Below are 25783 nucleotides of genomic sequence, written 5' to 3'. Positions count from 1 at the left end.
TTTTCATGTCAAGTTAGACGGATGCTCATTGGAATTTATCTATAATGAGGATGAAATGCTCTATATTGGGGCTGGCGTTTCTACATGGAGAGGATATGGAGTTATGTCATATTCCATGCTTGCGACATATTAATTAACATTTCATTGGCATTCATCCCCCTTCAGTTGAAAGGTTTGGAGGGAATTCACACTATGAAATGCACAACGGATGGACTATGTTGCAGTCACCCACCTTAGAAGGTTTTTTATACAATGAAAGGTAACAATTGTATTGGTTGGTGAAGGGCTTAGTGTGGTTGAGAGATGATTTATGAGGCAAATTTGAAGTAGGAGCTGCGAACGCTCAGGTTGGTTAAGCGAATTGATTCATTTGTCTCACCCCAAAATCTCATGATAGTAGGTCGACTCTCTCTTCTGGTGTCGGCTTAAACTCAAAATGGTTGGAAAAAGCCAACAAAATAAAAAATGGACTGATTGATGGTTGAACTGGTCTGATTGGACAGTCTGCTCTGATTTTCAACATATTAAAAAATGAATCCGATTATATTTAACAAACTATATTAGAGGAATACTATTGATAAATCCGATTGAGTAAATCCACAATACATGTTTCATACAATAAATTCTAATTTAGAAAATAAAAAATTTCTAAATTGAAATACAAAATTTGCACAAAGAAGGCCAATAATAATAATATACTACCTGCTTGATACATAGTATGATTTGAAAGCTATAGAAAGCATATAACCCATTTTAGCTATTGAAACCAACAACAACCAACAAAAATAAAAATAAAAACATTAAAAAATTCAAAAAAAAAAAACTAAGAGAGTGTTAGTTTTTTAGCTTTTTGCTTAAATAAATTTGCTTCCAAACTTTAAATTGTTTATTTTTCTACTTTTTAATGACTTATTATAAATTTCTTGTTGAATAAAAAAGTTATAATATTTAACTTTTTCTAAATGGAATAAGCAATATGTTGGTTTTTCTTTATTTTTTAATATTTAATAGTTAATGAACTTACCGTGCTATACGGGAATAAGTATTGGAATGAAATATATGCTCTGAACATTTGTTAATTTGGTAATGTGAAGTTGGGTACCTTTGGTCATCCTAGCATAATAAATAGTTAGCCATGAATCTTCTACCATCTAGATCATATATTTGCATGCCGTGTTAGATGGACGCGATGGATAACAAATCATATTTTTGTTCTCATTGGAATTAAAATACAACGAGAATGATAGTGAATTGGGTATCAAAATTTTTTTCAACTAATCAACCAATAACAAAAACAATGAGAAAATGAGGAGTAAAGCAATAATAATTGAAGAGATTGAGAGAAGATATATGCAAAGTAGTTTATAGTGGTTTGGTACCCTACCTACATCCACTCTCCTCAAGTTTCTAACTGAGTGAGTATTGTTCCACTATCTCCAAGACATTGGAAGCCAATCTTTCACTTTGATTTCTTAAGTTCTAATGAACCTTCACAATCCTAGAACAAGTTTAACATAATACAAGGGAAAGTTAGGATGGATTTGAAGGTCCACTAAAGGAATTTGTAAGTGGGAAATCAATATACTTTGAAGAAAAGTTTTGAATGTGAGAAAGAATATATTTTTTCAATTGAATATATACAATTGTTCTCTTGTAAATAAATACTCTAAAACTCTTCAATTTATAAGTTTCCAACTCTGGAAGCCAAAATGCCATAAAAATATCATGACCGATTAGATACCAATTTGATCGATTAACTAGTCATTAGGCATTAAATGCTTTGCATGTGATTTTTAGGGTTTCTAAGCTCAATCGAAGGTGTGAATGATCGTTGGCTAGTTCTCAACTTGTTGAGGTTGTCTTAATTGGTGTCACCCCAACTTTTGCAAGAGAGAGAAAATAAGGAGCACCATTATTCGACCCTTGACTAGTCAAGCCCAACCAGTTGAGCTAGTTACCAATCGATTCAACTGGTGCCTAACCTTCTCAACCAATTGCACAATAAAGTACTTAAACCGACTCAACTTGAGGTTTGAAACTTCTAGTAACTTGTGTAAATCTTCTTAAAACCTTATGGAATAAGTTTAGAAAGAATTTGGCTCAAATTTTTTTTTTAATTAAAACAAAGATTCATCCATTTCCTTGATAAAAAAAAAGATGTTTTAAGCTTAAGAAAAAATGAAAAATAAACTTTTAAGTGCATGAAAAATAATTTAAACCTAAGTACATCAAAACAATGTCATCTTACAAATTGTCCTACGCCACTTCAAGTCTTTAAGAGTTTCAACACATCATGGTATTGACTTTCTTCCATGAATACTTGAGCTTACTTTAGATTTTCACAATCAAAACTAAAAACTTGATTTAAATCATTAGTAACCTTAACCTTATTTTGTAATAATCAAAACCTAATTAGAATAGCTCTTAGGCTAATTACACTCTAGATTGGGGGACCTGGTGTATCTACATGGAGAAATCTGGAGTAATGCCATATATATCCTATACTTATGATATATTATGTAACATTACACTGGAAATCATCCCCCTTCAATTGTGATTATTTTTAGGGTATTCAAACTATGAAATGCACAATGGGCTGACTATTTTGGAAAGTAAACACTAGTTTTTCAAAAGTTCCTAAAAATTAAATTTGAATTGGTTTCTAAAATTAATCAGATTTTAGTTTGATTAGTCGATTTTAGCTTTTATATTTGAGTAATTAAGTCTTAATAGATTTCTAGATTTTTCTCTTTTGTTAGATATGAATACTAATAAATAAGAGGTTGTGTAATAGTTGAATTAGATTGAAGGTACAATGAATTTTTCTTAATTTTTCTTAAATTAGTTATCTCTTTTTATGTAATTGTTGGTATGAAGGGAGTCATATTACTCCAACAAAGTGATATCATGGAAGTTGTGTACATATCAAAATGAAGTACTGTGAAAAACAAAAAACAAAAATTAGAAAAAGACTTGGAGTCACCACTTATTTTTATTTTTTTAAAGAGAAAACAAAATAAGAAATAAAAACCTTAAGTGTGACTCCTAAAAGGAAAAATAAGTTTGTGAAAATCGAGTTTGGGTCCGGAGGTTAGATTACCTATTGGAAAGGTACAATGAGAAACTGTACCCCTCTAAACCCTATAATGAGGTCTCTACTAAACAATGTAAGACAAATATGACAATTGATCAATTAATCATTAGATACCAAATAGTGATCAAAGATGTACCATGACTAATGTATGCAATGGAAAGTGATCAAACAAATGAGAGAAAATAAGATGTGTACTTGAGCAGCAAATCAACAATGTACTATCATGGAAACAGAGTTAGTGAACAAATACAAAATGATCACATGTGTGTCATAGAACAGAGCAAAGTCAATCAAGCATAGCAATCATAGTAATCAATAAACAAAAGAGAGAAACTCATATGTTGGGTCTACCAAATGCTGATTGATTTTGCATGAATTAATTTCATAAATTCCATTATTTTGGAACTATGAAAAATCATATTTATACTTATTAAAAATGTGAAAATTAAAAATTTATTTAAAATCAAGAAAAAAAGGTGAAAAATGCTAGCTAGAGAGAAAATGGCAACAAAATTTATTGAAATCAGGAATTTTAGTGCTAAAATAGTTTAAATATGAACTTTTAAAACTGGGTTTATTTTAATTGAAAAACAGTTTTAAAAAATCAATTCAAAAACCTGTAAATTCCAGTCAAAATAAGAAGAGAAAATCAAGAGGGAGGCAAGCTGGCCATACATGCATGAGTGGGTCCCATATCATACTTGGGTCTTAATGTACTGACGGCCGCAACATCTACTTGCATGCTCGTAGCTAAGATTTCGATATATGGAGAACAATTCAATGGTGGGTTCTTTTTACCAACCTCCTTTGCGGGCCACTTGTGTCAAAAGTTGCATCAGACGTTTGGATCCCATGGCTAGGATAAGGCAATAACGGAGTGATATTTTTGTTTCAAAGACTGAGCTTTACAATCCACAAGTCTCAAAGGAGGCTTGTAGTCCTCAAGTTGTTCAATACTGTTTCTCTACAATCATTGAATGCTAAACAAGTACTTTTCCAAAGTCTTTCTCTATCTCATACTCTCACCAATCTTTTTCTTTCCGATCACTCTCCTCTGATCAATTCTGTAACTTTCTTCACTCTCTTTCCCATGCAAAGAACGTTATGGATAGAGGAAGCAACAGTGGATCTGTCATGGAGTCTCTTCTGGTTGAAGAAAAGACTAATGGTGAACACTGCATTGGCCCCAATAGTGATATTGGTGGTAAGTCTTCCTCCGTTACCGCCGTTGTTGTCTTCAGCACGTTGGTGGTCGTCTGCGGTTTTGTAACTTATGGCCACATTGTAAGTACAATTCATGGCCTATAGGACAAAGAAGTTTTTTTTATCTGTTATTTCTTAAGATTCAAGGTTTGGACTTATACCAGTTACTTTGCTAGAAAAGGATTTATGGTTCTAAATGTAGGAAATGGAGGAATGGGTTTCCATAAACGACAGAGACTAGGGCTATGTTTGGTCTTCGAAAGTTCAAGGAAAGAAAATGAAAAAGAAAAGTACAAGAAAAAAAACAGAAAAATTTAAATTAGTGGGCAATGCCTTCTTCACAAACTTTCTTGATTTCTTCAACTTATCTAAGAAAAACAGAGAAAATCGTTTTAACATTTTCCCTTTTAGCTTGGATATTCATCACCTGCTGAGTCTGGACTCATGGATGACCAGGACCTCTCTGTGGCTGGGGTAGGTACTAAGTAATTAGTGAGAGACGACCACAGAAAATGATAGCTCTAAAGACAATTATCAAACACTTTGATTTTGTAAATCCCAAAACGCCTCCCAGAAATTCATGAATTAAAAAGAATTCCCCAACGACTCCCCATGAAGTCAAATATCTTCCAGTCCCTTGGCCTTGAAATCACGTTTGTCATCACCATTGAGGGAATATTTCGAGTTCATTCCAACATTTGGGCTAAAAGCAACTCAAGAGGAGTGTTGATGGCATTTAACATGATTGAGGGAGAAGCCACTCGTGGAATTGAGACTATGGAGTGAAATGGTTATCTATCTGGTTCAAGTAGAATTATCACTCTGATTTCTCCTATCAGTTTTCTTTTTCTTACACTCCTCTCCTTTTTATTGATTTTATTTATTTTAAATCTTAATCTCGTTTTGCAGTATCTGTTTTCGGTTCTTTTTGACTGTTGGAGGAATAGTCCGAGCATTCATAGGTGGAAGGATAGCAGATCTCATTGGTAGGAGAGGTGTAAGATTCATTACCCTTTAAACACCTTTAGGCCTACTGCAAAATTTTCAACTAAGAAAAATTTATCAACTCTTTGATTCTTCTCAATTTTGATTAATCTTTTATGACAGACAATGTGGCTGGCCCAAATATTCTGCATCATGGGGTGGCTTGCAATCGTTTTCACAAAGGTTTCTCATATTTTCCTTCTTTCTTTCTCTCTAACACCTAGCAGAAGTAACGCCCAACAATAATCGAGGAGGATTTACAGTAGTTAACATGGTAAATCAGAGACCATTTTATAGACTTGGATTAGAGAGTTGTGTGTTTAATTATGCGTTGTTCATAGACAATTCAACAGTTGATGCTATGCTGTGGCTTATCACTATCATTTTATATTGGGACCATCATCACTTGGCCCGTGCTGGCTCTAATTGGTAATGTGATCTTATATTTCATTCATTTAATCTAAGAGTTATTCTGTACAAATGACTTATTCCATCTGATATTCAGGAACTGTTCCATGCCTATTACAGCTTCTAGGTTTATTCTTCATTCCAGAGTCTCCTAGATGGCTAGTGAGTCCAATTCATATTTAAATAGACTGCTTTTTCACCCTAGTTAAACTAATGAGACAAGGGAAAACAAGCATCTATGGGAAATGTTGATGATGAAGGCAATTCTCTGCAGGCAAAAATTGGTTAACAAAAAGAATTAGAAGCTGCTCTATGGAGGCTAAGGGGAGAGAATGATGATATTTTTCAAGAAGCAGCTGACATCTGGGTAATGTTTCGACTTCATATATATGTTCATGAAAAGGTAAACGTTTTTTCTAAATTTTTACTTTTTAACATCAAGGCAGACACAATCATGTTCATTGTTTTACAGGACTTCACTGAAGCCTTTCAGCACCACTCAGAAGCTAGAATTCTGGATTTGTTTCAGAGGAGATATGCTTATTCTCTCACAGTATCCCTTCAATATTAATCCCCAGGTGTTCCATCACTTGCCTTATCTTCTACTGATGAATCCTACTGATTCAGTTTGGATGTGGGTTGATGGTGCTGCAACAATTTTCAGGGACAAGCGAGTTCATCTTCAAAGCAGCTGGTAAATCAAGGATTTTTAGTATTTGCATCATATAATTATTGGTAAGCAAAACCAACCATGGAACATCAACTGCACGAATCTCTGGTTTATGACAGATTTCAACAAAGATTTTTCAACCAGAAATATAAGCATCAATGACCTGTTTTCGCCAATAAGATACTTGGCATGCTATGAGATAATGAGGCAATAAAAATTGTACTTTATGGTTGAAAACTTCTGTAGGTAAAATCCTTGGTATGGAGTAATGTAAGTGTAGAAGGTAAGATGCTATATAATATTGGACTGGTTTTCTGCTTGCTGGGATTGAAGTGCCTTACGCCAGTTTTAATATTCCCTTGGTGTTGTCCACTTAGCAATGGGATTAGAATTTGCGATGGCTTTGATATATGAATCCTCTGGAAGATTGTTAATGCAACAAATAGAAGGGCTTTTGTCATTTTTTTTCATGATAACCGAACTATAAGTAGCCTTATAGTTAATATTTTCATAGGAGCCAACCAGATAATGAAGAAATTTCATCCAAAGGTGATTATTCCACAAAATAATAGAACATAAAGAATTTCTAGTATGTGAAATCTAACTTTGTCCAAAGCATGATTTATATAAACTAGACCTTGATTCATTGACCTCCCGAAGACATTAACAGAGGAGGTTCCATCCAGATCCATTGACTCACATCCATACCTGCAAGAGTACCATAATATATTGTATCCTGTGACTCGGACTTTTCTCCCTTACCTGCAGGCTTTTTTTCCTCCGACCCATAGATTAGGAACCTATGTGAATATGATTGCCAAGAGAAATAGTAGACCCTGTTCGCAACCATTTTTGTTTGCTCTCCTGCTGAAATTCCAAACGAAAACTTGCCAAGGAATATTGCTCCACCTTCCAAGCTTTCCATCTTTTTCCAAACCCTATCTAACCAATCAAATCTATATATATTGCACTCGGGCATATCAACGTTAAATTCAAGTTCCCTGAGTTCTACTAGACACAGATGTCCACCATATGCAAGAAAGTACAACATCCCTCCAACATAACTCCAGTCCCAGCAGTTCTTCGAATTGCATTCAGTCAATAGACTCCACTCTTGGGCAGCAACATTGAAGGATGACAGCGCTCCCTCTTCACTATAACAATAAAAGGTTCCCTCCATGTAGACCATACGGTAATTAGGGAAAAAGCATGGATGCGGAGGAGTAACGTCACGAGTCTCCCATTCTGTATCCCCATTGGAGTATGTGCTGATGAAGATTTCTTCCCTGTCACAAATATGTGCCAGAATGAACACACAATCAGGAGAAGTTGGAACGGACGAGAAGGTGGCCTGCTTTTCCGGAAGATATTTATGTCTTTGCGCTCGTTGCCACTTAAATCTGGGCAGAGATATAATCTCTTTGGTGAGAGGATTATAGACATAATAGAAAGTAACATTACAAAGCTCATAAACTATTTTGGAAAAAAGGACCCAACCAAATCTTGAAGCACAGACAGTTGCATCGGACAGCAAGCTCCACGCCCTTTCGTCTATCAGAATGTAAGGCAGTTTGCGAGAAGGTTCAGAGAGCAAGCATATGGTAGGATCCACAAACGAATACTTCATCATCCATGGCAAACTATCAGGTTGAATGTAATGAATAGGTGCTAGCAGCCAATTCTTGCATACCACACGGAAGCGGATTCGATCAACTAGGTGTAATCGTTCCAGTATTAGTAATAGTACATCTTGAGGAAGTTCCGACCATGACGCGCTTTTTGTCTTACTCTTACCACCTCTCTTCCTGTCAACTGGAACAATGGTGCCAAGACGATTGAACCCTCCACTCCTTTTTCTCTTCTCTCCGTCCATGCCTAGACTTCTCCTCTCCTACGTTGAATACGTACACAAAGTATAAAGATGAAAACAAATTTTTGATAGAATGTGGATTCCTTTCCTAAACAAACTCCAACTACCGTCACCAGCTTTCTCATTTTGAATAATTTATAAAAATAATTTAATATTTTTAAAAATATTAAATTTTGAAATTTATAAAAATAATTTAATTTTGAATAATGTTTAGATAAATTTTCTATTTTTTAAAAAATAAAAAGTATCCTACAAATATAAGAATTCTTATATAAAAAATAAGTAAATATCTATGCTTGAAAACAAATTCAAAATTTTTAAAATTAAATAAATAAAAATTGTTCACTTCCATAATTGTTTAAATTTTGAAAACAATTTTTTAAAATATGAGGTAAATTTTTATCTTTTAGTAACTTGGGAAGGGTATTGCACACTATTGGCCAAGCATGTAGCTGATGGAAGAGGTATTCTCCCTTTTGTTAGCTTCAAGATAAATTGGATTTTCCTTCTTTACATGAAGCAAGACTACTATAAGGTACAGTACTACGAATATTTGTATATAAATATAAATATAATTTTATTTAATTATTTTTCTAAATTGTTATTTCAATAAATATGTTTATTATTAAACAACTTTACTTTAAAAATATTTTTAAAATTAAATTTTTTTTTGTCATTAGTTTCTTCATGTAATAAAAGCAAAATTATAAATAAAAAGCTATTTTAATTCATTTATCAAAATTATATTAAAGAAAAATATATATTTTAAATTGATTTATGTTGAAATACAATTTCTTTAGAATAGGATATTTTATTTTTAGTTATTTAATACAAAATTTGAATTCTAAATAAAGTCAATAACTCTATTTCATTTATTTATATATAAGAATTAGTTTTTCATTCAATAATTAATAAAAAACTAAAAATTACAATTATATTTCTTTAAATAATTTTGATAAAAAATAAAATGATAGTAAAATTAGCTAATACTTTACTATTATTTAATATGAACTTTTGTGTATAAATCTTTTTTCTTGTTGTAGTATTTTATTCTATTATTTATTTTCATTATTTTTTTATTTTGCTTTACTTTACACTATATATGGATGTTAGAAATTTAGAAATATAGAAATTAGAAAAATAAAAATAAAAGGAAAAAATGGTGATAAAACTTTTTTAATTCCCTATGTTTGAAAATTTTAAGAGAAATAAAATAAAATTATTAAAATCCACTTTCCTAATTTTGAGAAATTAAATTAAATTAAATTATTAGAATCCACTTTCCTAATACCTTCCAATTATATCAGATAGTTTCACCATCTAATTTCTGATTAGGCTTTCCAAAGGCAGATTGAAATTATATGATTACGAAAGACTTCTAAACATGGGGTAACATTAATAACTGAAAACACTCATAAAGTAGAGGCTAAATCTTGTCTCTCAAGAATGGGATATCCAGTGATAGTTCAAGAACTTTCTTTTCACTGCTTTAAATATGAACCTCAAAGGAGAGACTAACAGAAAAGGAAGAAATTTCATCTAAAGGCAATTATTCCACAAATAATAAAACATGAAGAATTTCTACGACATGAAATATAACTCTGTCCGAAGCGTGGTATCTATAAACTAAACATTGATTCATTAACCTCCCTAAGGCATCAACAATGGAGGTTCCATCCAGATCCTTCCCTTCGCACCCATACCTGTAGGAGAAGCATAATATATTGTATCCTGGGACTCAAACTTTTCTCCTATACCTGCAAGCCTTTTTTCCTCTGACCCATAGATTAAGAACCTAGGTGAGCACCCTTGGCAAGAGAAATAGTAGACCCTGTTCGCAACCATTTTTGTTTGCTCTCCTGCTGAAATTCCAAACGGAAACTCGCTAAGAAATATTGCTCCGCCTTCCAAGCTTTCCATCTTTTTCCAATCCCTATCCAACCAATCAAACTTGTATATATCGCACTCAGGAATATGAAGATCAAATTCAAATCCTCTGAGTTCTACTAGATACAGATGTCCACCGTATGCAAGAAAGTAAGACACCCATCCAACAAGAGTCCAGACCCGGCATTCCTTCCAATGACGTTCAGTCAACAGCCTCCACTCTTGGGTAGCAAGATTGAAGGATGACAGCACTCCCTCTTCACTATAACAATAAAAAGTTCCCTCCATGTAGGCCATATGGGAATTAGGGAAAAAGTATTGACGCGGAGGAGTAACGTTACGAGTCTTCCATTTTGTATCCCCATTGGAGTATGTGCTGATGAAGATTTCTTCCCTATTGCAAACATGCACCACAATGAACACACATTCAGGAGAAGTTGGAACAGATGAGAAGGTGGCCAGCTTTTCCCAAAGATATTTATGCCTTTGTGCTCGTTGCCATTTAAATCTGGGCAATGATATAATCTCTTGGGTGAGAGGATTATAGAGATGGTAGAAAGTAACATTATAAAGCTCATAAACCCTTTTAGCCAAAAGGACCCAACCAAATCTAGAAGCACAGACAGTTGCATTGGACAGCAAGTTCCATGCCCTTTCATCTGTCAGAATGTAAGGAAGTTTGCGAGAAGGTTCAGAGAGTGAACACATGGTAGGATCATTCCAAAACCAATAATTCATTATCCATGGTAATTTGTCTGGCTGAATGTATTGAATAGGTGCTAATCGCCAATTCTTGCAGACCGCACGGAAGCGGATTCGATCAACTAGGTGTAGTCGCTCCAGTATTAGTAATACTATATCTGGAGGAAGATCCGACCATGGCCCGCTTTTTGTCTTACTCTTACCACCTCTCTTCCCATCAACTGGAGCAATAGTGAGAAGACCATCGGACTTTCCGCTCCTTTTTCCCGTCTCTCCGTCCATGCCTAGACGACTCCTCTTCAAGTCTGTTGTATACGTAGAGAAAGTAGAAAAAACTCACCAGCTTTCTCGTCCAAAAAAGGGTTACAATTTCTTTTATTAAAGGAACCAATTGCTTTGATATATATATAAAGGTTTTTGGGAAGTTTCCTTGAAATATATTTGCTTCCATATGTTTTTGGAAAAGATACAACAACGTAAAGATACAAGTAAAGATTTTTTTTCTATTCAAAATCTGTTTAGAATTTCTTTCCTACACAAACTCCTACATACCAATAATGTTGTAAGCAGTTGAAAGTACTTGTCACAAAAAAGGATTGCTAGCCCATCATATTTTTTTTTTCTCTTTTTCCTGGATGATTTGTTTGTTATCGTATAGTAATTTATTGGAAAATTTGTGTTTTATTAGTTATTTTGTAAGATAAAAAATATATATATATATATATTCTTATTTCTAAAATTGAGAAGATTAAAAAAGAAAATATGAATTTTTTCATTGAGATTATTTTTATGGTTCTGGATTTGTTTCAGAGGAGATATGCTTATTCTCTTACAGTAAGCCTTGGTTGTTAATGCTCAGTATGTTATGTTTTCTCGTTTCCATGGCTTGCCTGATCGTTTACTGCTGGTGCTGCAACAATTTGCAGGGACCAATGCAATTGCATGTTATGGGAGTTCAATCTTTGAAACAGCTGGTAAATCAAGGATTTTTAGTATTTGTATCATATGATTTTGGGTGAGCAAGACCAACCATGGAACATCAAATATATGAATCCCTGGTTTATGACAGGTTTTTTTAAGTAAAATTGACTGTGGGACTTTGCTTCATTCTTTCTTGGACTTGTACGTATCTGGTGCAGATTCCAACTAGTATTTTGGGTATCCTCTTCATAGATAAATGCGAATCCGAAGACAATTATTAGACTTGTTTTCTGCTTGCTGGGCTTGCAGTGCCTCAAGTTTTCTTTGGTGTTGTCCCCTTAGCAATGGAATTAGAATTCAAAGTAAGATGCTCAGCCAAGAATTTTCTGAGCATTATTTTATTTTATTTTTTCTTTTATTACTACTTTCCATACCCAAAAGTAGCCTCATAGTTAATATTTGCGTGGGAGCCTACCAGAAAATAAAGAAATTTTATCTAAAGGCTATTATTCCACAAAATAATAGAACATAAAGAATTTCTAGTACATGAAATCTAACTGTGTCCAAAGCATGATACATGTAAACTAAACCTTGATCCATTAACCTCCCGAAGGTGTCAACAGAGGAGGTTCCATCCAGATCCTAATACTCCCACCCATACCTGCAGGAGCAGCATAATTTATGGTATCCTGGGACTCAGACTTCTCTCCCATATCAGCAGGCCTTTTTTTCCGTTGACCCATAGATGAGGAACCTGGGTAAGGATGTCCGCGGACTGAAATAGTAGGCCTTATTTGCAACCATCTTTGTTTGCTCTCCTGCTGACACTCCAAAAGAAAACTTGCCAATAAATATTGCTCCACCTTCCAAGCTTTCCACCTTTTTCCAAGCCCCATCCAACCAATCAAACCTGTATATATTGTAATCAGGCATATCAATGTTTAATTCTCTGAGTTGTACTAGGTAAAGATCTCCACTATATGCAAAAAAGTAAGACATCCCTCCAGCAAGAGTCCATTCCCAGCAGTTCCTCCAGTGGTGTTCAGTAAGCATCCTCCAGTCTTGGGTAGCAACATTGAAGGATGACAGCGCGCGCTTCCACTGCACTATAACAATAAAAAGTTCCCTTCATGTAGGCCATGTGATAGGGAAAAAGTATGGACGCGGAGGAGTAACATTACGAGTCTTCCATGTTGTATCCCCATTGGAGTATGTGCTGATGAAGATTTCTTCCCTATTGCAAATATGTGGCACAATGAACACAGTCAGGAGAAGGTGGCCTGGTTTTCCCAAAAATATTTATTTCTTTGTCCTCGTTGCCACTTCAATCTAGGCAATGATATAATCTCTTTGGTGAGAGGATTATAGACATAATAGAAAGTAACATCAACAATCTTACAAACCCTTTTGGCCAAAAGGACCCAACCAAATCTGAAAGCACAAACAATTGCATGAGACAGCAAGTTCCATGCCCTTTCATCTTTCAGAATGTAAGGAAGTTTGCGAGAAGGTTCAGAGAGTGAACATATGGTAGGATCACTGGAAAACCAATAATTCATTATCCATGGCAATTTATCAGGTTGAATGTAATGAACAGGCGCTAATAGCCAATTCTTGCAGACCGCACGGAAGCGGATTCGATCAACTAGGTGTAATCGTTCCAGTATTGGTATATCTTGAGGAAGATCAGACCATGACCCTTTTTTTCTCCTACTCCTGTGACCTCTCTTCCTATCAACTATAGCAATCTTGCGAAGACGATTGGACTTTCCACTCCTTTTTCTCTTCACTCCGTCCATGCCTAGACTTCTCCTCTTAAGTCTGTTGAATACCCAGAGAAAGTATAACGACGGCGATAAATAATAAGTGTAGATTTCTTGACATACCTTATTGTTTTTCATTTTGTTTTTGTTTGTCTTTTTTTCCCATAAATTAAATCTTTAGGCTATACTTGGTTGGTAATACGATATCATGCATACATTTAGTTTGTAGAATAAATTAAAAATAAAAAATAAAATGGAATGTATATTATTTTTCAATATCTAAGTTTAAAATAAAAATTATATTATATTTCAATTTTTTTATTAAAGAAAATTTAAAACTTCTCTTATATTTAATAATATTCATGATTAAAATATTTAAAATTTATAAATATTTTTTAAAATTCTTCTTTTTGAACCATAAACTTAATTTTTAATCAAAATTTTTTATATAAAACAAGTAATATAAAAATGATAAAGTAAATAAATTTATAATATATATCTCATATAATATATGAGATATATATATTTTATATCTTAACTCCAATTAACAAATTTTATGTAAAAGGGATATAAAAAGGATATTGGATAATATATCTCACTACTTATCTTATTTTATATTTGATTAAATACAAGATAAAATAAGTGATACGATAACTTATCATATCCCATTAACAGCAAAACAAGAGATAGGGTATGTTATCCACTATCTTATCTTATATTATCCACTTCATTATATATATATATATATATATATATATATATATATATATATATATATATATATATATATATATATATATATATCAAGAAACATCAAGTATGTCATCCACTATCTTATACTATCCACGTCATCAAGTGTATTTGGAAATGAGTTAAAGAGAGTTAAACGCACATCAATTCACTTATTATCACACAACTAAAAAGGAATATTATATAAATTTTTAAAAAATTTCAAATTTATAAAGATAAATTTAATTTTGAATAATGTTTAGATAAATTTTGTTTTGTTTTTAAAATAGAATGTCTTGTACAAATATAAGAATTCTTTTAATATTTTTTAAAATCAAAGAAATAAAAATTATATAAGGTAAATTTCTATCATTTTAGTATTCTCCCTTTTCCGACCTTCACTATAGTTTACATGGAGCAAAATTACTAAATTTGGATGCAAAGCATCAAGTGGGAGAATAATGGAGGAGCTAATTTCAAGGGATGATGATGATGATGATACCTGTAATAACAATGAACGCAGGAACCTATCGGTGGCTTCGTTTCTTGATGTAAAGCTTTATGATTTCATGCAACTTTATGAGAAGTATTATGGTGGCATCCTCTCTTCTTTACCCAAAGCACCTGACCTTGATCGTGGGTCTGTCTCTGGGCACCGACAGTGGCAATGGAAGAGGACTTGATCGTGGGTCGGGACTCTCCAGGTGTCGGCTGTGAGCTGCCGCCGAAGGTGACTCTGCGAGTTTGACGATGAGCTCCTCCGTCCTCAATCAGGAAGTGACTCTGCGATATATGAATAACATAATTTAAGTAACACAAATGGAAATAAATTAAGTTTATCCTTAAGTTTTGACAAATAAAAAAAATTATATAAAGGACAACTTACTTTCAATACTCTTACATAATTTCAAATTATTTATTAAAAATGAAGATTAGAAAAATAAACTTTTATTTCATTAAAAGAAATTTCAACATTCTCATTTATTCATAAAAAATAATGTTAAGAAATGACCATTTTGTTTTCAAATATTTTCATAAAATTCTCAATCATTATTATTATTAAAACAACTCTAAACATAATAATCAATAAAAGAATGAAAGGATGTTAAAATAATAATAATAATAATTCACCTTTTTTATCCTCAAAATATTTCTAGAAAAAAATCTTATTTTGAAAAATAAATCTTATTCCTAAATTGTTATGGAGGGAATCTTATAAATCATTATTTTATCCTCAACATAATTAGAAAATCCTTCTATTAAAAAAATAATAATAATCTTATTCTAAAAATCATGTTGAAAATATCTTATGCATAAATTTTGTTTCCACAAAAATCTTTATCCAATAATCATCTCTTCCCTTTAAAAAAATAAAATCTCAATTATTTACTAAAAATACTAGAAAAATCCATTTTGATGCTAATTTATTTTCAAAAAATTTCAATATTCCTAAAATACCACGCCTACCCTTTATACTTTCTTCTCAAAGCTTATTTACTAACACAAAAATATCTTAATTCAAAGCTAAACCTTTTTATAACTACACCTACCTTTTCTACCTTCTTCTCGAAACTTATTTATTAACATGAACATTTGAGATAAGTTTAAAGCTAATTTTAACCGTTTTCTATATCACTTTTTAATCCACATATTAATGTTATGTATGTACAACATAAATATATTGTAAGGGATATAATTTATGCAAATTTTGACAAAAATTTATTACAGAGATAATTAAAATAAAATTAAAAATGCTTTAGAAGTGTTTAAGAAGTGAAAAATTTTGAAAAAAAAAATGAAAGAGAAATTAAAAGAATAAAAAAACTCATCCCTCTCATAGTTTTTTTAACTCACTATTTAAATATCTATAGAGATATATTCTTACTAACTTTTCTTCTTCTACAAAGAATCTAAGTATTAAAAGAACATAAAAAATTAAACTAACCATCCATAAAGGTACACGTTTAACATGATACATCTCACTTTTTTCTCATTCTTTGTATCTCTATTCCGAACCATAAGTCTACACCTTTGTAGGTCCTTTTATTCCATTAAGTGTTTCTCATTGTCCTCATATTTCTATACACCATATATAGTCCTTACAAGATCAATTCTCTCATTAATTTTTTCCCTCTTGATTTAAAATATGTATAGTGATATTTTTGCTAATTTTTTTTTATTGGAATCTAATTATAATTAGATATAAACTTAAGAAATATTCTATATAATATTTTCCTTCTAGAAAAAAATATATATTTTTTTAAATTAAGAATTAGAGACACCTCCTAATACTTACAATTCCTCAACTAAAAAAATGGGAAAATATGAGTAATCTCTCCTCTCCAAATATATTTGACAATCAAAAGAAAGAGGAAACTAGGAAACCTAAAATGAGAGTCACCCTCTTTTACACTTATGCATGTTTTTTTTTTTTTTGTTATTATTTTATTTTTATTTTTATTGCATGTTATGCACAATGACCATTCCTAAAAATATAGTTCAACATCAAAATACTTTTAGAAAGTGGAGAATAATATGCCTAGCCACAAAACACCCGATATAAGGGAAGTGATGAGCAAACAAATCCCACAACCAAACACGAAATAACATATATGCAAATAAAAAGAAAAGAAAAAGGAAACATAAAGGGCCTAGAGAGAAAACTTTCCATACCCAAAAGTAACCTTATAGTTAATATTTGCATAGGAGTATAGGATCCAACAGAAAATGAAGCAATTTCATCTTTAAGGCAATAATTCCACAAAATAATAAAATATAAAAAATTTCTAATAGATAAAATGTCACGTCCCAAAACTGACGGTTTTTTCATACCTCAAGTCTAATGACTTAAAGTGGGAAGATCCGACCATCGACTGGAGCAATGGTGTGAAGACGATTGGACTTTCCACTCCTTTTTCTCTTCTCTCCGTCCATCCCTAGACTTCTCTTCGAGTATGTTGACGACGTACAAAGTATACATACAGATGAAGATAACGTGGAGAAGGGCTTCCCATTTAAGATTCTAATTTGGTTAGGAAGAAATTTAGCAGTAACATTTTTCAAAATTTAATTCTTGTAAATAGTTTTTTTAATTATTTTAAAGAATGAAATTATATTTATGAAGAAGACACATATATATATTCTTCTTTTGTAGAATTTGAAATTTTCTCCACCTCAAATTTTTATTATAGCAAAAAGCCCCCCTAATGAAATTTTTGTTACCAAAATTTTTATGATTTAAAGGAAAAAAATGTCATAAAATAGAATTTTTAAAAATAAAGAAATATTTAAAAAAAATCTATTTAATATTCATATTTATCATTAATTTGAAAAAAGGATTTTGCACATATTGTATTTGGAAATGAGTTAGAGAGAGGGAATTAAAATTGCAAGTCATGAATCCCCTTATTATTAGGCAACTAAAGAAGAGTTTATAAATTTCTTATCATTTTCAAATTTATAATGATAAATTTATTTTAAATAATATCTAGATAAATATAAGAATTCTTTTATATATATATATATATATATATATATATATCCTTATAACAATTCTAAATTTTTTAAAATTAAAATATTTTATCATTAGTTTCTTCATGTAATAAAATTAAAATTATAAATAAAAAGTTATTTAATTGATTTGTGAAAATTATATTAAATAAAAATGTATTTTAAATTGATTTATGTTGAAATAGAATTTCTTTTAGAATAAAACATTTTATTTTTAATTATTTAATGCAATAAAATTTGAATTCAAAATAAACCCTATTTCATTTATTTATAAGAATTATTTTTCTTAAATAATTAATAAAAAATAAATATTACAATTATATTTATTTAAATAATTTTGATAAAATAAAATAAAAATGATGGTAAAATTAGCTAATAGATTGCTTTTATTTATTATGAACTCAACACACTCTAAATACTCTCACTAAAGGGCAAACTATTATGAACAAGAAAATTGAATAATTCATCAATAAAATTATTGTTAACTAATTATAAGATATTTTTAGTGTAAAGTTAAATTATCTTAAATCATAAATTTACATATAATTAATATATTATTTACAATTAAATTATTTCAATTAACACAAAAAAAAACATAATAATAAAAATAATGGATTTATGAGAAACATGGTGATCTTTTTAAAATTAAAAATTCAATTTTTTTTAAAAAAAGTTTTTTCTATGTAAAATAAAATTATAATTATAAATAAAAGCTCTATTTAATCAATTTTATTCTAGTAATGAAAATTTTGAAATATTTGATACCAATTCTTTCCTGGAAAGTAAATATCTAAAAAAAAAATTTAAATATTTTCGCTCTCTACCACTAAGCTAATAGCCCGTCGTGCTGTGTTTGCCTCTTACTAGGCCCACTATGCCAAAAGCAAGAGTAATTTAAAATAGATTATGGTTAAAAACTAATTGTTATATTAGCACAAAATAACAAAATAACAAAATTATTTTATAATTTTAATCATATCTTGCTAAATTACAATTAAAATAAAAGCCTACCTTTTTTGTTTCAAAATTAATCTACAAATATTATTTTTATTTCATTTATTATTATCATTATTTTAATTCATTTTTTATTCTTTACAATTATTAGGAATTTTCTCTTCAGATAACTTAAATTTTTTTTTAATTTTCCCTCTCAAAATCCTGACTTCCCTTTTAAAAAATTCAGACTTTTCCGGGAAAGAATCTTAATCTCACTCTCAAAATTCCAGCTTCCCTTTCAAATTCAATCTTTTCCCTAAAAAATCTCATTCTCATTCTCAAAAGTCTCACTTTCTTTTTAAATTCTAATTTTTCTCTTTGAGAATCTCAATTGAACCAAACATGCCCTAAATTCCCTCCATATTCTTTCTTGTTTTCACCGGCCGTGACCCAAGTGCGGAGATAAGGAGAAAGGACAAAGGAAACAGCTAAGAGGAATTAAACATTGAATTTAATGAAAAATATGACATCTAACAAATGCCAACGCACATCATCTCAAAGGATGACAAAATAAAAATAATTTGTAAAAATAATTATAAATAAGTTGAAAATATTTTATTTCAAGGAGAAGAAACTTACTTTTTAAAATTAATTTTTCAAAATAATAATAATAAAAAACCCTACTACCCCTAAATATGGTAATAGAGAGGATTTTTCCAAGTTACTTATCTTTTACCTAATAAAAAGAATTTATGATAAGGATAAATGAGATTGGAAAAGTTGATACGGCTTTATTTTATCTAATCTTATCTCTATTATATATAATTTTAAATAAAAATTTATTTTACTTTTTTCTTTTATTTATTTTTTAACCTTTTAAAAATAAATAAAATATTATTTTTTTTAAAATAAATTACAAATATTTACATTCTTCTATTTATTTTTTATTTTCTTTTTTTATGATAGGAATGAGAATAGATATTAACAAGATTGGGATGAGGGTTACTTGGTTGTCTTTCCTAATCTCCCCAAAAAAATGCAAAACATTCCAAATCGATAAGGAATCTTTCTTTTAATTTGTTGACAAATTGAGATTTTTTTAGGTTGGTTTGGTTAATTGAAAGCTTGAAATTAGTTTCGGTTTACCCATGAATTAAAATATTCTCAATAGCATAAAGGTCTCTTACAAGGAAATTAAGGAAAGGAATAATCAATTTTCCTTAAAAACATTCTGAATTCTTTTGTTTTTTCCTTTTGGGTCCCAAAAGTGTGAATGAAAAGGTATGCAGGCAAGGACGGGACAGAAATATTCAAGGAAAATGACAAAGAGAAATAGATACCCCGGAAGGAAATTAAAGCAAATAAATGCAGAGGTAATACCATCAGCTATCAGTCACCACCCAAAGGCTGGCCCACTACTATTTTTATAGCCAGAGATATACCTATGGCATTTTTGGCCTTATCCTCATTACTCCATTAACTCTTATTAACACCCTGCCCCCTGGTCTCCCTTCAGTCCATTTCTTTTGTCTTCTAAGGAACACAAGCCATGGTGAAGGAAAGCATAGAGGAAGGGCAATTATCCAGTCCTTTGATTGTTGCAGATAAGCCCTGTGAAAATGGCTGCAGTGGTGATGGTCATGAGGAGATGGGTGGCTCCTCTGCTACATCTGTTCTTGTTCTCAGCACCTTGATAGCTGTTTGTGGTTCATATGTTTTTGGGACAGCGGTAAGCTCTTGGTGTATTTACTCTACTTCACTCTACTGGCCATATGATGATCTTCAACTTATAGAAGTATAACTGATCAAATGTTTTTTTTTGGAACCATTGAATTTGTGAAAGCTATGGGTAAAAGGGTTTCTTTCATGGGTTTTGAAGAAATTGGTTTGTGCTTTGCAGTAGGTGGGTCAAGAATTTTCAGGGTTATTTGAGGTAGGGTCCAGTTACTGCTCATCAAATACCAAAAACTTAGCAAATCAGATGCTTTAGCCATTTTATGTTTACTTAAGTTCTTTGATTTACAAATATGATTCCAAAAAAATGAAAAAAATTATTCAGAAAAATTAAGATCTGAAACCCATGAGTGAAAGACTTCTTGTACTGAAATTTTATACTAGTAATTTGGCTGTAACACATAGTTCTAGTGGGGAAATTGATGACACCATGGGAATATTCATCATGGAACATTCACAAAAACTACCTTGCTGGGATTCTATGAGATCTTGAAGTGGGAAAGTTGATGGCTGGATGCCAACTAATAATCGAAAAGTTAAATAAGTGGATTTCCTTTTCCCTTTTTTGTATCTTGATTCAAAATGATTTCATTAGACACATTTTGACCCAATAGCCTTTATGAGCTGATCGTGTATTAGTGGGTGTCTGCCCTACTATTGCCTAGTGGTTTTGAACATCTAACATGAAGAAATGGTATTATGATTGATTTCAAGGTGGGTTATTCATCACCTGCTGAGTCTGGGATCATGGATGAGTTAGGCCTCTCTTTGGCTGAGGTATGTGAAACATCCATGTTACTTTGGGTTTTTTTGAATAATTATTTTTATTATGTTTCCTTCTCTTTTTTGTTGGATGAAGATCTAAGTGTTTAAAGTAGTCTACAAGAGTACCATTCTTAAACATTTTGATATATGCCTTAGGAAGATGAATATTGATAGCCCAGTGCAGGATGGTCAGGTCTGGGAAATCACTTTGACACTAATACTTGATTTCAGGACTTGTAAAGTGTTGCACCATTATATATTTTCTACCTTTTCATTGCAAATTGCTGAAAACCCAATGAAATAGGTAAAGTTGGCCTGAGTAATCAAATCATTTGTAAAATTACTGAGCCAAAATTTTGTTGATGTATATACTTATCTGTGAACAAATTTGAATTTGGGGGGAAATTCACAATAAAAAATTAACAATCATGTGTTTTCCCCCCAAAAGTCTAGAACCCCTAACCCCACCTTGTAGTTGCATAGGTTGGACACTGCCTCCATAAGGAGATTTAGATTCTTGATCTCTACAAGGCAAGACCTTAACATGACTAGGCTCTCAGCTCTTTCCAAACGAAAACTCCCTACTTATTGACACCTTTAGAAACTTGTGGATAATGAAGCTTTTGAAGGCTCTACTAACCTTTGGCCATCGTGCAGTACTCGCTTTTTGGTTCAATATTGACAATTGGAGCAATGTTAGGTGCAATAGTAAGTGGGAGGATAGCTGATCTCATTGGTCGGAGAGGCGTAAGTCTTTCCCATCATCCTTCAAATTTTGCTTAGGTCTAATATGAAATTTTAACTTAAACAACTTCGTAACTCTTTGATTTTTTTTTTTCCTTTTTTTTTCTTTCCACTTTTGATTCAAGCAGGCAATGGGATTTTCAGAGGTGTTCTGCATCATGGGTTGGCTTGCAGTAGTATTCTCAAAGGTTTCTTATATTTTCCTTTTCCTCTGCTCTTCATTCATTTGAGTCATTTATTTAATTTGCTTACCACATGCTTGATTTCAGTGAAGAACAACATTCTTCCAAATTTTCTTTTATTTGACATGTCACCTTGAAAACCGAAGGGAGCATTAGGCTCCTCAAGGAGCAACTTTATGAAGAATGGCCTCTCATTAAATCTTAGGAAGATTGTCTTTTAGATCTTCAAGTGAAGCTTAACCTAATAATTTTTGTTTGGTTGAATTTACATGCTAAGGCTTTGTGTTCACTAAATTTTAGTTGATGATGTTTGTAGTAAGACATTGGATATCAATCAGTAAAATAAATTATTCTTTGAAGTTGCACCCTACTAAGAATCCGTACATTCTTCTTCAAAGTTGCTCATAAGATATGTAAATGATAATGTAAATCAGATGACCCTAGAAGCCCAAAAAGGCTAAAGAAATATTGAAAATTGCAGCATGAACCAATTCAATCAATTTTTTGCTTTCCAAGTTCAGGTGATAACATTACATGTTCTATTCTGGTTAAAAGGATGCTTGGTGGCTTGACTTTGGAAGACTGTCGATAGGATGTGGAATGGGACTTCTTTCTTATGTGGTAAATATAGTAATGATTGCAGTTTATAGTTGATTAATCATACATTTGTTGGGTAAAGATATTTGTGCTTGCATTAGCAAACAGGTACCTGTATACATAGCAGAAATAACTCCCAAGAATCTCCGAGGAGGGTTTACAACAGTTCATCAGGTAAAGAAGAATCATGCTAAATTTAGATTTAAGATTTCTCTGGTAACTTCACACATCTACTTTTGACTGATTCTACAGTTGATGATATGTTGCGGCTCATCAATAACATTTCTCTTGGGTACTCTTGTCAACTGGCGAATCTTGGCTCTTATTGGTAAATCTGTTAGCCCCTGTGTTATATATATTTAGTATGAAGGCAGTTCCATGAAAATGGCTTCTATTTGTTTCCATTTCAGGAACAATTCCATGCCTAATACAAATTGTAGGATTACCCTTCATTCCAGAATCTCCTAGGTGGCTGGTGAGTCAAATTCAACCTATGGTAGTTGGTCAGTTGATGTTTTAAATGATGCCTCTTTTTCTATAGAAAAAAAAAATTCAGGCAATATTCAGCCTGAAAAAGAAAGTATTTTTTGTTGTTCACTTTTACTGGTACATCCAAGTTAAACACATGTTGTTATTAGATCTAACAAATGTAGCTGAATGAGTCAAATTTACAAGATAATATAGCTAAGGGAAGGCAAGTCCACTAACATGCTTGAAAATGAGTGCAATTTTCTTCAGGCCAGGTCTGGTAGATGGCAAGATTGTGAGGATGCTCTACAGCGTCTAAGAGGAGAGGGTGCAATTATTTCTCAAGAGGCAGCTGAGATTAAAGTAATTTTAACCTCATCTGTTCATGGCGTACCCTTTTTTTCTTCCCCTAAATTCAACTATAAGTGCTTTGTTTCAGGCTTAGAAACAACAAATGTAATGAGTTCCAATTGTTTTGCAGGATTATTCAGAAACCCTCCAGCGGCTTTCTGAAGCTACAATTCTTGATTTGTTCCAGTGGACTTATGCCCGTTCACTCATTGTGAGCCTTCTAAGTTAACTCCTAGAGGTGGTCTATTTCCTTTTTATGACTTTTATGATCCTTCTTGGATAACACGAAATCATCAGGTTGGAGTTGGGCTGATGGTACTGCAACAATTTGGAGGTGTTAATGCGATTGTATTTTATGCCAGTGCTATTTTCGTATCTGCTGGTAAATAAAGGCTTGCTAGCAATGCTTTTTATAATTAACTGAAAGAAAATGGAAATGATGATATGAATCTCTGGCTTATGACAGGCTTTTCAGGTCGTGTTGGAAGTATAGCCATGGTTGCTGTTCAGGTTCTCAACTCTTTGACAAGTTTAATCCAATTGCAGGATTCTGCTTAATGCATTTCTAAGGCCTTTATATAATATTGGACAGATTCCAATGACTACATTGGGCACAATTTTAATGGATAAATCTGGACGACGGCCACTTCTGTTGGTAGGAAAGACAAGGAATCTATCCTAATTTTGCAATGAATTTGGAGGGACAGCCCATACTAAAGTCTACTAATTTTGACAGGCCTCGGCAGCAGGGACATGCTTGGGTTGCTTCTTTGTAGGAATTTCATTCTTATTGCAGGTTCCTTCTAAAACAAAACCTAGTTGCCATAGGGTTTTTGTTTTTTGTTTAACAGATGAAAATTTCCTGAAAAAGTAAAGCTTGGCATGAGCAGGGCCTTCAAGGGTGGAAGGAGTTAGGACCAATTTTTGCACTTCTTGGTGTGCTGGTAATGTTATTAAACCCAGAGAAAGCTTTTTCTTGCCTCTTCATATATGTAGAAAGCTATGTTAGTTTATCAAAGATCGTTTTTTCCCCTCAAATTTTAATAGCCTCCTGCTGATTAAACATGGAATTTATGGTGTAGAAAGTATGTTAGGTCATCGAGTATCATTTTCCCAGTTATGTGGTCTTCATAGGGTGGGAGCCCTATAAGCCTCTCAAAAAATATGGTGCAAGCTTTGTAAGCATCATTGTTGATGGATGTGGAACTAGTGCAAAAAATTAAGGTATCAAAAGCACTTAAAGCATGAAACTTGCTCCCAAAAGCACTGAGCAATTTCAAAATTGCTAACCAAACATTTACATTTTTTGTTTTTCACCTTCTTTGTTTTGGCTTGACCAGCCCTGCCTCTCCCTCATTACAATGTAATGGCTCTAAGGTCTTGTTTCCATTGCCTTAATCCAATCTTTGTTAGAAGGATTCTATAACTGCCGATATGTTTTAGTTTTGGCTAAATTCTTACTGATTATTGAAATGAGTTGACCCGATGTTGTCTTGTTTCATTCTGTTATCAGATATATGACGGAGCTTTCTCATTAGGCATGGGAGGAATTCCATGGGTTATTATGTCAGAGGTAGGCATTTATGCTGGGGTTAAATGTAGACATTTAACTAAAGGTTTGCAGTGTAAATACAAATAGAAGATTTACTGTGCTGATTGGCAAAATGGTTTGTATTTCAGATATTTCCTATAAACATGAAGGGTTCAGCAGGAAGCCTTGTGACACTGGTCAGCTGGCTTGGTTCTTGGATTATTTCATATGCTTTTAACTTCCTAATGAAATGGAGCTCAGCAGGTAACACTCAAGTCTCTTTCTGTATGGTTCTTATACTTGGATATTAACTCTGCTACTCTCTATTTTGCTTTCAGGAACCTTCTTCATATTCTCAAGCATATGTGGCATAACTGTTCTGTTTGTTGCCAAGCTGGTACCAGAGACCAAGGGGCGAACACTTGAAGAAATACAAGCATCAATGAATCCCTTGTCAGCAAAAGATATACATAGCATATCATAAGGGTGTGGCTTAATTGATTGTAATCCACATCCAGCATTCAAGCCTATAGCTCAGTTACAACCAGTTGGTTTAAGTTCTGTAATCCAGTTCACTCAGGGGAACTAACCACAAATAATGACATGTAAAAAAACTTTGGAATACTGATTTTGAATAATAAACTACCTGATCCCATATGAAGAAGGGTTCTGAATCTCAAGGAGTTTTTGAAATTTCAAGCCTCTATTTCTACTTGGATTCATCAGAGCTTACA

The 25783-nt window shown here is 32.2% G+C and overlaps 3 protein-coding genes across 5 annotated transcripts; 1 reads left to right on the top strand and 2 right to left on the bottom strand.

Annotated features, from left to right (window-relative positions):
* Positions 1 to 7002: 7002 nt before the first annotated feature.
* On the bottom strand, positions 7003 to 8232 carry LOC104881458 (F-box/kelch-repeat protein At1g57790). Its single transcript, XM_010661799.1, has one exon. The coding sequence runs from the start codon at positions 8230 to 8232 to the stop codon at positions 7003 to 7005; it is 1230 nt and encodes a 409-aa protein (XP_010660101.1).
* A 1647-nt stretch (positions 8233 to 9879) lies between these two features.
* On the bottom strand, positions 9880 to 11150 carry LOC104881459 (F-box/kelch-repeat protein At1g57790-like). Its single transcript, XM_019224809.1, has one exon. The coding sequence runs from the start codon at positions 11098 to 11100 to the stop codon at positions 9880 to 9882; it is 1221 nt and encodes a 406-aa protein (XP_019080354.1). The 5' UTR covers positions 11101 to 11150.
* Positions 11151 to 20149: 8999 nt separating this feature from the next.
* On the top strand, positions 20150 to 25742 carry LOC132255093 (sugar transporter ERD6-like 5). 3 transcript variants are annotated; one of them, XM_059742749.1, is made up of 18 exons: positions 20151 to 20406; positions 21126 to 21188; positions 21834 to 21923; positions 22049 to 22108; positions 22658 to 22723; positions 22808 to 22873; positions 22952 to 23027; positions 23110 to 23174; positions 23438 to 23530; positions 23649 to 23729; positions 23816 to 23900; positions 23985 to 24028; positions 24111 to 24173; positions 24255 to 24314; positions 24409 to 24462; positions 25032 to 25091; positions 25199 to 25313; positions 25388 to 25742. In XM_059742749.1, the coding sequence occupies exons 1-18, from the start codon at positions 20227 to 20229 to the stop codon at positions 25531 to 25533; spliced, it is 1467 nt and encodes a 488-aa protein (XP_059598732.1). In that variant the 5' UTR covers positions 20151 to 20226; the 3' UTR covers positions 25534 to 25742. The 3 variants fall into 3 exon arrangements, 2 of the variants coding, with proteins under 2 accessions (XP_059598733.1, XP_059598732.1); XR_009467670.1 differs by lacking the exons at positions 25032 to 25091; positions 25199 to 25313; positions 25388 to 25742 and adding exons at positions 24601 to 24742; positions 24859 to 25020 and having other exon boundaries at positions 20150 to 20406; XM_059742750.1 differs by lacking the exons at positions 25032 to 25091; positions 25199 to 25313; positions 25388 to 25742 and adding an exon at positions 24601 to 25021 and having other exon boundaries at positions 20150 to 20406.
* The last annotated feature ends 41 nt before the right edge of the window (positions 25743 to 25783 follow it).

Source organism: Vitis vinifera, chromosome 14 (genome assembly GCF_030704535.1).
Source record: "Vitis vinifera cultivar Pinot Noir 40024 chromosome 14, ASM3070453v1".
NCBI classification, from domain to species: Eukaryota; Viridiplantae; Streptophyta; class Magnoliopsida; order Vitales; family Vitaceae; genus Vitis; species Vitis vinifera.
Note: the sequence above shows the minus strand (reverse complement) of the source record. Positions and strands in the feature narration are given on the sequence as shown.